The sequence below is a fragment of the Oncorhynchus kisutch genome, linkage group LG27 (assembly GCF_002021735.2).
Source record: "Oncorhynchus kisutch isolate 150728-3 linkage group LG27, Okis_V2, whole genome shotgun sequence".
Lineage (NCBI taxonomy): Eukaryota > Metazoa > Chordata > Actinopteri > Salmoniformes > Salmonidae > Oncorhynchus > Oncorhynchus kisutch.
The window spans coordinates 29,229,356-29,246,259 of NC_034200.2; the positions used below are offsets into that span (position 1 = coordinate 29,229,356).

General features: G+C 41.2%; 1 protein-coding gene across 2 annotated transcripts; it reads left to right on the forward strand.

Annotated features, from left to right (window-relative positions):
* The first annotated feature begins 7 nt into the window (after window positions 1-7).
* Window positions 8-14,329, forward strand: LOC109871874 (ATP-binding cassette sub-family D member 3). Of its 2 annotated transcripts, XM_020462886.2 has the most exons (22): window positions 8-512; window positions 1,127-1,163; window positions 3,457-3,552; window positions 3,716-3,804; window positions 6,997-7,066; window positions 7,503-7,600; window positions 8,512-8,635; window positions 8,848-8,904; window positions 9,070-9,212; window positions 9,335-9,404; window positions 9,868-9,937; window positions 10,077-10,174; window positions 10,262-10,353; window positions 10,973-11,067; window positions 11,221-11,293; window positions 11,398-11,461; window positions 11,600-11,677; window positions 11,775-11,930; window positions 12,319-12,438; window positions 12,700-12,804; window positions 13,276-13,332; window positions 13,537-14,329. In XM_020462886.2, the coding sequence occupies exons 1-22, from the start codon at window positions 403-405 to the stop codon at window positions 13,612-13,614; spliced, it is 1,980 nt and encodes a 659-aa protein (XP_020318475.1). In that variant the 5' UTR covers window positions 8-402; the 3' UTR covers window positions 13,615-14,329. The 2 variants fall into 2 exon arrangements, with proteins under 2 accessions (XP_020318475.1, XP_031662573.1); XM_031806713.1 differs by having other exon boundaries at window positions 10,077-10,353.
* The last annotated feature ends 2,575 nt before the right edge of the window (window positions 14,330-16,904 follow it).

The following is a 16,904-nucleotide window of genomic DNA, read 5'->3' on the forward strand; positions in this document are numbered from 1 at the left end:
ACGCTACAATAAGGAGGTTGCTGTAGCATTCTATAGATGATCGTGTTCATACGAAATTGGAATTGTCTTCATTAGTGTGTAGTATTTTCTCTAAGAGTCCTTACTACTTTTAATTTGAAGGATTTGCTTCCGGTTTTCTCCTGCCAAATGTCGCTGAGTTTGAAATGAAAACAGAAGTGAAAATGCAATGTTGATACACATAGCTAGCATGATTTACTGAAGATAAAGGACATGCTGACTTTTTTGTCCTTGGCTAAAACAGTTTATTCATACGATGTGTGCATTGCATTTGTCTGATATACTGAAATGTTGCACCATATAGCTCATTATGCTAGCACGCCAGCCAGGTAGCTACCCCAGCATGCATCTCGTTACTTCTTTGGTCGGTCGACAGATGAAAACATGGCGGCGATCAGTAAATACTTTACAGCTAAGAACTGCACTGTAGCAGGCGCCACAATCGTTGCCTTGTATCTTCTCAAGAGGAAAAGACATGCTGACAAGATAAATGGGTAACTAAGTTAAACTTGACAACTATTTCGTAGCTAAAGTAAGATTAGCTAGATGACTGCCCGTCATAATGCTAAACTGATGTAGCCAACAACATTGGCTAGCTAGTAATGTCGCGTTGAAAACAACTGGGAACTAGGGGAAAGTAAGAGGTCAAATCATGACGTCAGTGATCTTCAGGTCGGAAAGTCGGAGCTCTAGAAAGAGTCGCGAGTTCCCGAGTTGGATGACCGTTCTAAACGATTTTCCCAGCTGGAGATCGGTTTTTTTGTGTGCCGAATTCACAGTTGTTTTTAACGCACTTAATTCGGAGATTTCCGAGTTCCCAGTATTTCTGAACGCGGCATTTGTCAGACAAAATGTAACTGAGACAAGTTGCAGTATGATGACATTGAATCAGAGATGTCTGTTATGTTGTTTTAACACTTTTAGGTAGCTAGTAGTTTATGGAATACATTTTCTCTACTGCTACTCAGAGGTCCTGGGGGACTATGATTGAATTGCCTTTTATAGCTGGGTGGTCAGGATTCCAAGGTCTAGCTAACAAAGTAATATATGTGTGTGTTGTGTGTCTTTAGGTACCATTGATTGGCTTCATTTACTGTTTTATGTTTAGGGTGAAAAGATCATCAGAACTACAGTTGAGCAAAGATGTAAGTGTTTGTATTCAGGAAATATTACCAACTACTGAGTTGTAACACTCAATGTTGAAATCTCTCTTACCATAGTTTTTTTTTTTTTTTTTTTTACAATTTTCTACATTGTAGAATACTAGTGAAGACATCAACTATGAAATAACATATGGACTCATGTAGTAACCAAAAACAAATCAAAATATATTTTATATCTGGGATTCTTCAAAGTAGCCACCCTTTGCCTTGATGACAGCTTTGCACACTCTTGGCATTCTCTCAACCAGCTTCACCGGGAATGCTTTTCCAAACGTCTTGAAGGAGTTCCCACATATGCTGAGCACTTATTGGCTGCTTTTCCTTCACTCTGTGGTCAAACTCATCCCAAACCATCTCAATTGGGGTGATAGTGGAGGCGAGGTCATCTGATGCAGCACTCCATCATTCTCCTTGGTCAAATAGCCCTTACACAGCCTGGAGGTGTGTTGGGTCATTGTCCTGTTGAAAAACAAATGATAATCCCAATAAGTGCAAACTAGTTTGGATGGCATATTGCTGCAGAATGCTGTGGTAGCAATGCTGGTTAAGTGTGCCTTGAGTTCTAAATCACTGACAGTGTCACCAGCAAAGCACCATCACACCACCTCCTCCATGCTTCACGGTGGGAACCACACATGTGGAGATCATCTGTTCACCTACTCTGTGTCTCACAAAAACACGGCGGTTGGAACCGAAACTCAAATTTGGACTCATCAGACCAAAGGACAGATGTACACCAGTCTAACATCCATTGCTCGTGTTTCTTGGCCCAAGCAAGTCTCTTCTTCTTATTGGTGTCCTTTAGTAGTGGTTTCTTTGTAGCAGTTCGACCATGAAGGACTGATTCACGCAGTCTCCTCTGAACAGTTGATGTTGAGATTTGTCTGTTACTTGAACTCTGTGAAGCATTTATTTGGGCTGCAATTTCTGAGGCAGGTAACTCTAATGAACTTATCCTCTGCAGCAGAGGCAACTGTGGGTCATCCTTTCCTGTGGTGGTCCTCATGAGAGCCAGTTTCATCATTGCGCTTAATGGTTTTTGCAACTGCCCTTGAAGAAACTTTCAAAGTTCTTCAAATGTTCCGGATTGACTAACCTTCATGTCTTTAAGTCATGATGGACTGTCGTTTCTCTTTGCTTATTTTAGCTGTTCCTGCCATAATATGGACTTGATCTTTTACCAAATAGGGCTATCTTCTGTATACCACCTCTACCTTGTCACAACACAACTGATTGGCTCAAATGCATTAAAAAGGAAAGAAATTCCACAAATTAACTTTTAACAAGGCAAACCTGTTAATTGAAATGCATTCTGGGTGACTACCTCATGAATCTGGTTCAGAGAATACCAAGAGTGTGCAAAGCTGTCATCAAGGCAAAGGGTGGCTGCTTTGAAGAATCTCAAATATAAAATATATTTTGATTTGTATAACACTTTTTGGTTCTACATGATTCCATGTGTTATTTCATAGTGTTGATGTCTTCACTATTATTCTACAATGTAGAAAATCGTAAAAATAAAGAAGAACCCTGCAATGAGTAGGTGTGTGTGTGTGTGTATATATATATATATATATATATATATATATATATATATAAAATGTATTTATTTATTTTAGAAACTTAGTCCGGCTTTAAACTTACTCTTGAAAGTTGTAATAGTAGAATGCACAAGGTGCAATTTCGACATTGGGTAGTGCATCATCAGTTCCTATTGTCATGTTAGTCATTGTGTACCTTAGAGAGCTATTTATAACTTGTCAGAAATGTCCAGATCAACTAGACCATGTCAGCTAACATAAAAAATGTAAAACATTTAGCCCATAGATAGTGTTGTAATTTTTTAGTCACTCAAATATCACATGAATACATATAACATATGCCAAAATGTATAGAATTGCAAGAAAATGTGCTTTAAAACTGCTGAAGGTTCTTTGTGCCCCTTGTCAAATTGCATAGAATTGCAGGAAATAAGCTTGAAACCTGTGAAATTCTTTCCACCAACAAGAGGGATGTGAACAGTTTGTGTTATGAGCAGTGCATGTGTCCATAGAAATGGACATGGCACTTGCGTGGGATCTTCCCCAATGCTGGAAGGGGGGCCAGAGTGAAAAAGTTTGGGAACCCTGTCTTACCACACCCAGGGACAACATTTGGCAATAATGTCAATATCCACATGCCGTTACCAGATTAACCATGTAGGACTGAGCTGGTGAGATTTGAAGGGGTTTATTTTTCTGATTAATCTGTAAATGTTTGGTATGATGTGTGTCAGGAGGCCAAGAAGGAAAGGACGGTGGTGGACAAGGTGTTCTTTGCACGTATCCTGAAGATAGTGAAGATCATGGTTCCTGGAGTGTTCTGCAAAGAGGTAAGAGCTCTTCTACAAACTTGATGACTTTGAATGCACTCCAACATTTTCATCTTGATTGGAATTACATTTCACTTAATGTAAGGAAATGCATTGTGTAACATCTCAACACATCTCCCGATCACTTGTGTTGACCTATTTCTGGTAATCTACCTCTCCACAGTCAGGATACTGTCTCCTCATCGCTGCCATGCTGGTGGCCAGAACCTACTGTGATGTGTGGATGATCCAGAATGGCACCATGATCGAGAGGTAGGTAGGGCTGGGCGATATATCTAATTAATGTTTCAGGTCGATGTTCCAAATGCCTGTATCGCAAAAACTCGGTATTTGAGGTTTGGTCCAACATAATCAGTCTTATGGACACCGAAACGCTTAGAGATATTATTTTACTGTTTTAGAGAATAAATTATATTTTCTAACGATACCCTTTTTGTCTCAACTGCCAAAATGTAGAACAGAGGAGACCCTACTAAAACGAGAGTATCAATGAACATGTGGAAAATAAATGCTCAATTTCTGTCGCATGCGGCATTGCAGTACCACCTACCGCCTCTGCAGCATTTTAGCCACATACTGTTGTCTAGTCTGTGTTTTAAAAAAATACGCATTTATAAGCAAATAGATCCAAGTTGGCTCGACTTTAAAAATAAAGATTAGCTGGCTACTCACTAGCACATGGACTTGTGCTTCAGAGAGTATTTATGAGACCTGTGTTCATTTTCTATAATGCCTGCTACAAGAAGTGAGTCATTATTAGTGAATGTGCATTATGCATGGTTCCTGTTCAATTTGTAACAAAAATGTCATTTTCATAGACGGACTTGAAAGCCAGATCAGTGGTTATTGCAACAAAAGCAGGCTAAAATAATACAATTAGTAGTGTTGTAGAAGGCGCATATTTAGCCTAGGTATAATTTTCGAAGCCCTGAATTCATTAGATTATTCCTGACCTGACTGTTTGAAATGCAGTGTATTTGACCTTTTAATTGTTCAACAAAGTTTAAGAGAAAACGTTAAAAAATAAAGATGTGAATCGCTCATGACTTTGAATAAATCAAGATGTGATTTTTTTCGGGCCATATGACCCAGCCCTTAATTATTATAATTTTTTTTACCTTTATTTGACTAGGAAAGTCAGTTAAGAACAAATTCTTATTTTCAATGACGGCCTAGGAACAGTGGGTTAACTGCCTGTTCCGGGGCAGAACGACAGATTTGTACCTTGTCAGCTCGGGGATTTGAACTTGCAACCTTCCATTTACTAGTCCAATGCTCTAACCACTAGGCCCTAGAGGTAGGACTCCATAGAAAACCCTAGCACACCAGCATTGCCAGTAGCAATTTCAACATAGCTTTGCAAAATTGTTATTTATCATATTTGACAGGTTATAATCATCTCTTAATTCCTCCACAGTGGAATAATTAGCAGAGATGTCAATCTTTTCATGAAGCGCTTTTATTACTATATTGCTGCCATACCAGTGTCCATTTGCATGGAATACTTTGCTGCTTGGGGTGCCTGAAAGCAGAATATGATTAAGTGCTTATGAATTCACTTGTGTATTGTTGTTGTGGTTTTATTGCGTTTGTGGGCATCACTGGTCATGAAGGGTTGCAGGCTTGAAAATATTTGAAATGGTGTATTTACCTTCTAGTCAGTTATTAACATAATCCTGGCTATTTTCTAGAGCGGGTTTCATTTTGTGTTTGGGGTGGAAAAATGGACAGACATTTGATCCTGGCAGCCCTACAGGACTAGACTGGCCCAACTTATTAATGAGACTTTATTTGCACTCCTCATCCTGCTGTGTTCACCTTTTGCCAGTGGATTTTTCCTATGTTTTCCTAGTGTCAAAATCTACTACAAAGTGTAAATAGGGTAATTTGGATAATAAAGTCAATCTCATCTGAAACAGAGTTTGTAACATTTCTGCGTCACAGCGGGTTAATTAAGTTTGGGATTTAAATTGGCGATGTCCATTTGCCCACTAACATGGGGTGAACAGCTGCAGTGATTTCTCTCTATACAATAGCATAGAGTGTGAGGCAGACTTGCTCAGCAGCGCCGACTGTTTACATAAGACAACACGTCATGCAAGTTTTTTACTTGAGAACTACTGCACCAAACACCATAGCAAGATGTAAAATTGCGCAACTAAAGCATCCTCGGCAAAAACGTCAATTAATGATACATTTCTTGAGTTATCTTAGATTTTCTCTGTATACATCAATGATGTCGCTCTTTGCTGCTGGTGATTCTCTGATCCACCTCTACTCAGACGATACCATTCTGTATACTTCTGGCCCTTCTTTGAACACTGTGTTAACTAACCCCCAGACGAGCTTCAATGCCATATAACTCTCCTTCCGTGATCTCCAACTGCTCTTAAATGCAAGTACAACTAAATGCATGCTCTTCAACCGATCGCTACCAGCACCTGCCCGCCCGTCCAGCATCACTACTCTGGACGGTTCTGACTTAGAATATGTGGACAACTAAAAATACCTAGGTGTCTGGATAGACTGTAAACTCTCCTTCCCCAGACTCACATTAAGCATCTCCATTCCAAAATGAAATCTAGAATCGGTTTCCTATTTCGCAACAAAGCATCCTTCACTCATGCTGCCAAACATACCCTCGTAAAACTGACTATCCTACCGAGCCTCGACTTCGGCGATGTCATTTACAAAATAGCCTCCAACACTCTACTCAGCTAATTGGATGCAGTCTATCACAGTGCCATCCGTTTTGTCACCAAAGTCCCATATACTACTCACCACTGCGACCTGTATGCTCTCGTTGGCTGGCCCTCGCTTCATGTTCGTCGCCAAACCCACTGGCTCCAGGTCATCTATAAGTCTTTGCTAGGTAAAGCCCCACCTTATCTCAGCTCACTGGTCACCATAGCAGGACCCAACCGTACATAGCCCATCTGTAAATAGCCCATCCAACTACCTCATCCCCATACAGTATTTATTTATTTATTTATCTTGCTCCTTTGCACCCCAGTATCTCCTGCACATCTACCATTCCAGTGTTTTAATTGCTATATTGTAATTACTTCGCCACCATGGCCTATTTAAATAAAGGTGAAATAAAAACAATTTATGCTGGGTATTTTGAGGAAGTGAAATAGGCTTCTCGGTCTACAGTGTCTCATGAGGGACAAACATCATAAACCAAATGCGGAATCGGTTAGGAAATCCACCTCCAAGACTGAAAACAAGTTTTTCTAATGACAGAAAAACACACGCGCCAATTGGCGTGTTCAGTGGCTCTTTAAGGTGCGGACAATCTAGCTCTTCCAGTGTTGGGTTTTTCTGTGCGCTAAAAAACACTGAAAAAACACAGACACCTTTGGTTTACAATGTAGAATGACCCCACTTTTGCCCTGTATGTGACATTGTGAGTGTATTCACTTTGTGGATGTTGGTTTGCAGTGCAATTATTGGTCGTTCAACAAAAGATTTCAAGAGACTCTTGTTCAACTTTATAAAAGTCATGCCATTTGTAAGTGCAACTTTCATACTTCTATTTTTGTGGTTAATTTGTTGTCTTAATTGTCTCTACTACCCATAGATTAAAACAAAATATATGATTATATAACTAACATTATAACGTGTAATTCTACACATTACACTTTCTCAATACAATATATTTGATAATAAACTAATGAACTTACAGTTAACCTCATGAGGAATGGTGGTTTACGTTAGTATTAGTATTGTGCCCAATGGGGAGAGCGTTTGTGTGTATTTTTGGTCAATACTAAAACTGCCTGATAACAGACTTGTGATCCCTGGCCTATATTTATTAGAGGTTTTATGAGGTGTTTATGATTATTTACTCAGTGCACACATTCCAATTGAGTGGTATACTCGCACTATAAAATGTAATGCACTGCTTTTAAATGAGACTGCTATTATGGCCCGTTTGCCTGTTTCAGATCTCGCTGGTTAACAACTTCCTCAAGCTGGGTTTGAATGAACTGAAGCTCTGTTGCCGGGTTCGACTCACCAAGCACCTCTATGATGAGTACCTACAGTAAGTCCTGTTGATCACATTCCCAGGCCTACTTCTTGCAGAATATTACTTCTGAGAGAACATCTGTTTGTCTGCCCTTAGCTTGTCTCTTGTGAAAGACATTAACATTTGCATCCAACCCAAATCACGTAGCGGGAGATTTGTTTCTGGATGACTAGATTAGTTCAGGTCCCCGGGTTCTGGACTGGACGCACACGTTCGGCTGTGCCCAGATGACAGCTTCGTTATTGCAGTTTAACTGAAGTCCGGCCCAGAAAGCAATTCCCATAGACGGCCCCATAGAGAAGTCACATTTGAAAATTCTTAATAAGACACTTATGTCATCACCTTTGTGCACAAAACTACCATTGAATTATTCACTTAATTGTCACTGAAGACGATCTTTCTTTTCAACACTCACAGCCGAAGATATGGAAACATTTTATTCATGCTGAGCCCAGTTGGCCAGGGGATGTGCCGGTTGGTTTGTGTAGCTGTCCACGTTCTTGGCACACTCTGGCAGAGTTCCCGGAGCATGTTCGTGTGGTACTGCTTGCTGTCTGTCCAGTGCGCACTGAGCACTAGTGCGCAGGTATAGTTGTCCCAGTAAAAACGAACATAGAAAGATGGCAGCAACCAGAAACAGCGTATGCAAACTTAAGTTGATTACGCTGAAAACGCCATTCTGGACGCTGTCTCTAGTTCGTATATAACCCAGTGGATTAGCCCTTAGAAATAGAGCTAGTTTGGAAGGATTTTGCCTTGATCCTCTTTCATCTTACAAATTTCATAGCCACAATGCAATAGGTACTTACAATGTAGTGACCCTGTTACAATGGTGTAATGAACAATGACTTCATAAACGCAGTGATAGAAAATACATAACCCACCTGCCAAATCCTGTGTCATGTTTTCACCACACCATCCTCCAGAGGTTACACGTACTATAAGATTGGTAACCTGGACAACCGCATCGGTAACCCCGACCAGCTGTTGACCCAGGACGTTGAGAGGTTCTGTAACAGTGTAGTGGACCTCTACTCCAACATCAGCAAGGTAACCTGCACTTAAATATCCTGGATAAACTAGACCGAATTCTGCACTCAAATGAAACAATGGTTAGTGCAGAATTCAGTCGGGTTCAACCAGGCTATTAAAAAATCCCTCTGTTGTAGAGACAACTAATGCTGCTCAAAGCCTGATACAATCTACCGCTATTGACAGTACACTGAACCTATGATAATCAGACAGGTTTTCTGTCCCTTCAGCCTCTATTGGACATTGGTCTGTACATCTTCAAGTTGACCTCGGCCATCGGGCCACAGGTGAGTCTTGCTTTGTCTAATGTAGCCTTCTATGGATCTCTGGAATTATCCTACAGTTAGTCTTATGTAGTTTAAATTGAAAGAATGACCATGATAATCTCCAATGCATCCTTACAGCAGAATAGAGTTTCTAACGTCTCTATTCTACGTTCCTCTCCCCCTCAGGGTCCTGCCTGTATGATAGGCTACCTGGTGTTCTCTGGGCTCATCCTGACACGTCTGCGGCGGCCCATCGGCAAGATGACGGTGATGGAGCAGAGATATGAGGGAGAGTACCGATTCGTCAACTCACGCCTAATCACCAACAGGTCAGTCGGGGCACATCTCTCCTTACCACTGTTCCTCTCTCCTTTTTTTAGACAAAGAATTTCTGTTTCATGTTCTTTTTCCACTGTTAAAAATTAAAGGTTTAATGTTTTGTTTCCCACAGTGAAGAAATTGCCTTCTACAATGGAAACCTGAGGGAGAAACAGACCATTCACTCTACCTTCCAGAAACTGGTGAGAGGGCAGGGGCTTCAAATGTATCAGTGGCAGTAGTTGACTTACTATGGCAGGGATCAACAACTAGATTCAGCCTGAGGATGATTTTTTTCTTGGGTGGATGGTCAGGGGGACAGAATATAATTTCAAATCATTTGTAGACTGCAAACTGACCACAAGAAGCCCAAACAGATATAACATTTGACTAAAACATAATCATTTCAAACCGTGTTCACATTTGTATACGATCACACATATCTCTCTATTATACGTGGGAAAACTTTGGAACAGATTCCCAGAATTAAAATCACTTGAAGCTGATTTGCTGGGGGGGGTTTACAGTCTTTTATGTACCCAATGTAAAAATGTTTTAAAAAGTTGGGCGGCCAAATAAAATGACCTGCGGGCCCTGTGGTATCACAGAATATCTATACTGCAGTGCATATACAATGTCTCACATTGCATTCCCTTTTACCGCTAGGTGGATCATTTGCACAATTTCATTGTCTTCCGCTTTTCAACTGGTTTCGTGGACAGCATCATTGCAAAGTGTGAGAACTTGTCATGTCTTTGATTTGAAGTTTGTTATCAATTGCTTTATTTATCTTCTCTCATCCGAATTAAGATAATATAGCTGAATTAACTGACAATAGCTGAATTAACTACTTGTGGTTTTCCCCATCTCTGTAGATATTGCCACTGTTGTGGGGTACCTGGTGGTGAGCAGGCCGTTCCTGAACCACACCCACCCACGCCACCTACGCAGTACCCACGCTGAGCTGCTAGAGGTGAGGAGAGACAGAGTGTGTGTGTCTGTGTTTTGTATGGTTGAGATCCTAACTTCCCTGTGTCTCCTCTCCCTCGTTCTCATTCAGGACTATTACCAGAGTGGGCGTATGTTGCTGAGCATGTCTCAGGCCCTGGGCAGAATCGTCCTGGCTGGCAGAGAGATGAGCAGGCTCTCTGGGTCAGTTATACACAATGCTCTTATCTCACACTTGGTGCAACTGGTGCAATGGTTCATTGGTTCGGTGGTTCACTGGTAGTCTGAATGCCAGTCTGTTTGTGCTATCATGTCAACTCCCTGTCAGTTATTGCGATAGAGTTCCAATATTTGTATAGTTGTGGGGGTTATCAAATTAGGATCCAATCCTCTGTTCTCCTCAAACTCATTAATGTTCATATTTGAAGATTGCTGTTAGGCTAGACTGTTTGGCCTGATAATGACAGCAATGGAGACGGTAAGAATACAAACAGATCTGGGACCAGTTATATTGTTCACTGGTTTAATGGTCTGAGATTGCTCTACTTGTTCTTCTTTCCCTCCATCTGCTGTCCCCTCCTCAATGACCCCTTCTGTCTCCTCCTCAATGACACCTGCTGTCTCCTCCTCAATGACACCTGCTGTCTCCTCCTCAATGACACCTGCTGTCTCCTCCTCAATGACCCCTGCTGTCTCCTCCTCAATGACCCCTGCTGTCTCCTCCTCAATGACCCCTGCTGTCTCCTCCTCAATGACCCCTGCTGTCTCCTCCTCAATGACCCCTGCTGTCTCCTCCTCAATGACCCCTGCTGTCCCCCTACAGGTTCACAGCTCGCATCACCGAGATCATGAAAGTCCTGAAAGAGCTGAACTCTGGGAAATACGAGAGGACCATGGTCTCTCAACAGGGAGGAAGAGGTGCCCGCTGCATGTTCCCTGATGATGTATTGATGATATTATTGTTGTTGGATAGCAGTCTGATGTTGTAGTACTCTAATGCAGGAACATGACAACATTTTACTAGTTGATGTGAGAGATGATTGCTTTAGATTTCTTTTGTCACATTTTCAGATGGTGAATTACAAGATAGAATCACCTTGGTCCCAGGAAGTGGTGAAATCATCCACAAAGACAAGATTATTAAGTATGTGTCTGACAGACACATGTATTATAGCAATAGAATAAACATGATTAACATGCTTAATGAAAGTAGGTACTACCTGGTTTGACGTTGTACTTGTGTCTCAGGTTTGAGCATACACCCCTTGCAACGCCCAATGGGGACATTCTTATCAAAGACCTCAGCTTTGAGGTGAGTATCTCAATCCTACCTAGGAGAAACTCCGTACTGAACCAATTCATGAAATCGATAGACTAGACGGTTGAGGGACTGTTTAATCTGTAAGTGCAGACGGCTGTACTGTGCCTTCCCATCCCCTGCTAACCTAAGGTGACGTCAGGGACAAACGTCTTGGTGTGTGGCCCCAACGGCTGTGGGAAGAGCTCACTCTTCAGAGTCCTGGGAGAGGTATGAGGAATCAACAATTGCTGAAAAAGCCTATTATGTTGCTGTAGTGTTGACTGTTTTACATTCATGAGTAGTAATGGATGTGTCTGTTTCTCAGCTCTGGCCTCTGTTTGGTGGCCGTCTCACCAAACCTGAGCGAGGGAAACTCTTCTATGTTCCCCAGAGGCCATACATGACCCTGGGCTCTCTGAGGGATCAGGTGATCTACCCAGATACAGTGGAGGACCAGAGGAGGAAGGGGACCTTTGATAAGGTAGACTAACTATCTGATTACATCAGCTCATTACTGGATCATATATTCAATCACAGCAGTCTTTTTCTGGACCAATGATTGTAATGCTTCTCATGAGCTGACAAGGTACAAATCTGTCATTCTGCCCCTGAACAGGCAGTTAACCCACTGTTCCTAGGCCGTCATTGAAAATAAGAATTTGTTCTTAGCTGACTTGCCTAGTTAAATAAAGGTAACATTTAAAAAATGAAGAAAGAACAGTGTGCTGTACGTGGCCTCTGTCAGTAGGGTGTGGTATGTCTGAGTATAACACAAAGCTATGCATGCTGTTTGCTGACAGTGTGGTATACTGGCGTGTTTGTACGTATCTGTGTGTGTGTGTGTGTGTGTGTGTTGTGCTGGGGAACAGGTGCTGAAGGAGTACCTGGACCATGTCCAGCTTGGTCACATCCTGGAGCGGGAGGGCAGCTGGGACACGGTCCAGGACTGGATGGACGTCCTCAGTGGAGGAGAGAAACAGAGGATGGCTGTAAGTCACTGCTCATTTCCTAAAAAAACAACAGAGAATAGTGTAGACACGTGTAGTTGTTTTGTCTCTTTCTATGCCAGACTAATTCTGCTAACTGCATAGCACTTCACTCCATTTATGTTGCCATGACGTTTAAGACCATTTTACAAGCACATATGGCTGTAAAATGGGTAAATGTAGCTTTTCATTGATTGGACTCTCTCTCTCTCTCTCTCTCTGTCTGTCTGTCTGTCTGTCTGTCTGTCTGTCTGTCGTATCTAGATGGCCCGTCTGTTCTACCACAAGCCCCAGTTTGCCATTCTGGATGAGTGCACCAGTGCTGTGAGTGTAGATGTGGAGGACTTCATCTACAGCCACTGTAGGACGGTAAGATACAACACTGTGGACTATTAATGAAGATTATACATTAAATAGGCCATTTTGTCAATATAATGACGATTATTTAAAAATCTATTATTTGTGCACATTGTGAAAGAGGAATGAAAAAGATCCAAGGAAACTGATGCATGGTAACTTGATGTGATGTGTTATTGTTTCTACCTTCTTGCCCTTTGTGCTGTTGTCTGTGCCAAATAATGTCTGTACCATGTTGTGCTGCTGCCATGCTGTGTTTTCATGTGTTGCTGACATGCTATGTTGTTGTCTTAGGTCTCTATTTATGTAGTGTTGTGATGTGTGTTTTGTGCTATTTTTAATCCCAGCCCCCTTCCCCTCAGGAGGCCGTCATTGTAAAAATAATTAGTCAACTGATTTGCCTAGTTAAATAAAAAATAAACTTACAGGAGACTGAGAAAGTGTTTTCCGAGCTTATGGGATGTCATATGTACCTTTCCCCAGGTGGGCATCACGTTGTTCACAGTTTCTCACAGGAAGTCTTTGTGGAAGCACCATGAGGTAAGTCCTTTCACACCGAACGATGAAACATAAAATGACTGTGCATATAATAGTAAAATGCAGGTGAATACTAAAGCCCTGTTCTTTTGTCCTTTTTCAAATCTGAGAGAGTTTACTTGTTTACATCTATTTTATATAGGTTAAAATACGTTCCAAATATCTAAAAGGAAACCTTCTAACCAGTGATTTCTGTCTCTTCTCCAGTACTACCTGCACATGGACGGAAGGGGAAACTATGAGTTCAAAGCCATCACCCAGGAAACAATTGCGTTTGGATCATAATGACCTCACCACAGCTAATTATTGCTCACATAGAAGGTCCTAAGTAATTCTGCACTACATGAAGCATAGGGAACAGAGAAGTCAAGTCCTAACATATTAAAATGTTATGCAACGGTATGAAGACTGGGAGCTCAATGTCAAGAGAGAAATAGCTAAACCTATATTAGATTAAAGGTAGAGTCCACAATATGACATCATACAGAGCAGGGTACACTTCCTGCTTGCAGAAATAAACAAAACAATTGAATTCTGCCAAGACTGACCGTATTGGCTCTTCCTGAGGGCAGATTGAATTCTGCCAAGACTGACCGTATTGGCTCTTCCTGAGGGCAGATTGAATTCTGCCAAGACTGACCGTATTGGCTCTTCCTGAGGGCAGATTGAATTCTGCCAAGACTGACCGTATTGGCTCTTCCTGAGGGCAGATTGAATTCTGCCAAGACTGACCGTATTGGCTCTTCCTGAGGGCAGATTGAATTCTGTTTAGAACTGGAAGCCGCCCCGCTGTGTATGATGATGTCATATTGCAGAGTCTACCTTTAAGGACGTGCGTGTAGTTAGTTTTAATTGTATATGACGCAAATAATGTACTAAGAAAATTAGCCTTACCGATTGTATGTTTAAATTTTATTTCTGTTAATATTGCATTGTTTTTCATTATTTAAAATGGTCAGTTTTAATGTCAAGTTTTGAATTAAATGTTTGTTTAGTGCTGTTTGTTGAAACACTGAAGTGCATTCTTCTTTCATGAAGCCAGTAACTGTAAATGACATTAAGCATAGCTAGTCCAAATACAGTGTCTTGCGAAAGTATTCGGCCCCCTTGAACTTTGCGACCTTTTGCCACATTTCAGGCTTAAAACATAAAGATAAAACTGTATTTTTTTGTGAAGAATCAACAAGTGGGACACAATCATGAAGTGGAACAACATTTATTGGATATTTAAAACTTTTTTTTACAAATCAAAAACTGAAAAATTGGTAGTGCAAAATTATTCAGCCCCCTTAAGTTAATACTTTGTAGCGCCAACTTTTGCTGCGATTACAGCTGTAAGTCGCTTGGGGTATGTCTCTATCAGTTTTGCACATCGAGAGACTGAAATCTTTTCCCATTCCTCCTTGCAAAACAGCTCGAGCTCAGTGAGGTTGGATGGAGAGCATTTGTGAACAGCAGTTTTCAGTTCTTTCCACAGATTCTCGATTGGATTCAGGTCTGGACTTTGACTTGGCCATTCTAACACCTGGATATGTTTATTTTTTAACCATTCCATTGTAGATTTTGCTTTATGTTTTGGATCATTGTCTTGTTGGAAGACAAATCTCCGTCCCAGTCTCAGGTCTTTTGCTGACTCCATCAGGTTCTTCCAGAATGGTCCTGTATTTGGCTCCATCCATCTTCCCATCAATTTTAACCATCTTCCCTGTCCCTGCTGAAGAAAAGCAGGCCCAAACCATGATGCTGCCACCACCATGTTTGACAGTGGCGATGGTGTGTTCAGGGTGATGAGCTGTGTTGCTTTTACGCCAAACATAACGTTTTGCATTGTTGCCAAAAAGTTCAATTTTGGTTTTATCTGACCAGAGCACCTTCTTCCACATGTTTGGTGTGTCTCCCAGGTGGCTTGTGGCAAACTTTAAACAACACTTTTTATGGATATCTTTAAGAAATGGCTTTCTTCTTGCCACTCTTCCATAAAGACCAGATTTGTGCAATATACGACTGATTGTTGTCCTATGGACAGAGTCTCCCACCTCAGCTGTAGATCTCTGCAGTTCATCCAGAGTGATCATGGGCCTCTTGGCTGCATCTCTGATCAGTCTTCTCCTTGTATGAGCTGAAAGTTTAGAGGGACGGCCAGGTCTTGGTAGATTTGCAGGGTCTGATACTCCTTCCATTTCAATATTATCGCTTGCACAGTGCTCCTTGGGATGTGCAAAGCTTGGGAAATCTTTTTGTATCCAAATCCGGCTTTAAACTTCTTCACAACAGTATCTCGGACCTGCCTGGTGTGTTCCTTGTTCTTCATGATGCTCTCTGCGCTTTCAATGGACCTCCTGAGACTATCACAGTGCAGGTGCATTTATACGGAGACTTGATTACACACAGGTGGATTGTATTTATCATCATTAGTCATTTAGGTCAACATTGGATCATTCAGAGATCCTCACTGAACTTCTGGAGAGAGTTTGCTGCACTGAAAGTAAAGGGGCTGAATCATTTTGCACGCCCAATTTTTCAGTTTTTGATTTGTTAAAAAAGTTTGAAATATCCAATAAATGTCGTTCCACTTCATGATTGTGTCCCACTTGTTGTTGATTCTTCACAAAAAAATAGTTTTATATCTTTATGTTTGAAGCCTGAAATGTGGCAAAAGGTCGCAAAGTTCAAGGGGGCCGAATACTTTCGCAGGGCACTGTATGTCAATTGTAGTACATACATGTACGCAAAAAAAAATGGTTTTGTCTCATAGTATAAACCCTCAGCGGCTGCCTCAATTTGGAAGGTACTGCACTGTAGTTACTTTACACTGTACTTAATTTAGCTTTGATTATTTTGTAAAAGGGGATTGAGGACCTGGTACTTTTTGTTAACATAGGATATTTAAAATGCCATTGCTATGAGCTGAACAAGAAATAAATATTTCATTAATATATATTTCTTAATTGTTTCAAGACCCTGGGTCTTCTGTTCTGCAGACTACCCATTGTGTTATTCTCTCTGTTAGAAATCAGAGTATATAGTTTGTGCATTCCAATACCTATTAAGTGGCTTCCTATCTCCTTTCATTCATCCACTGATTCCACACTGATCTTGAAACATTTGGACAGGTGAAAGCAAATGCCCTAGAAAGCTTCTGCCAAGTCTCTTATTCTGCCTTTTCAGATGCATGTTAGCCCAACACGGTGCAAGAAAAATATAGGGGAACTAGGAATAGGTTACAGTGGCATTTAAGTCCATTCAGATGAAGAAGAGGCAGTCATTTCTTTTTATTGAGCTGCACCTGTTACTTGGACCTGCTCCAAGGCATGTCTCTGGCACCATGTTGGCAATGTGACTGTGGTGTCACTCCTCTGCCAAGGTGTTCCCATGGTTTCCTGGGTCATAATCTGATAAGCAGGCATTAAGCTACAATCAATCACTATGAAAAGGCTTTCCCTTGTCTCATCAGTTTCAAACATGATTTAAGATCATTTTAAGGCAAATGTAATACAAAGGTGACATTAGATGGCGCTGTAAGTCAAATTTCCTTCACAGGGATAGTGTTAGATAAAAGACAAATGAGAATTGAC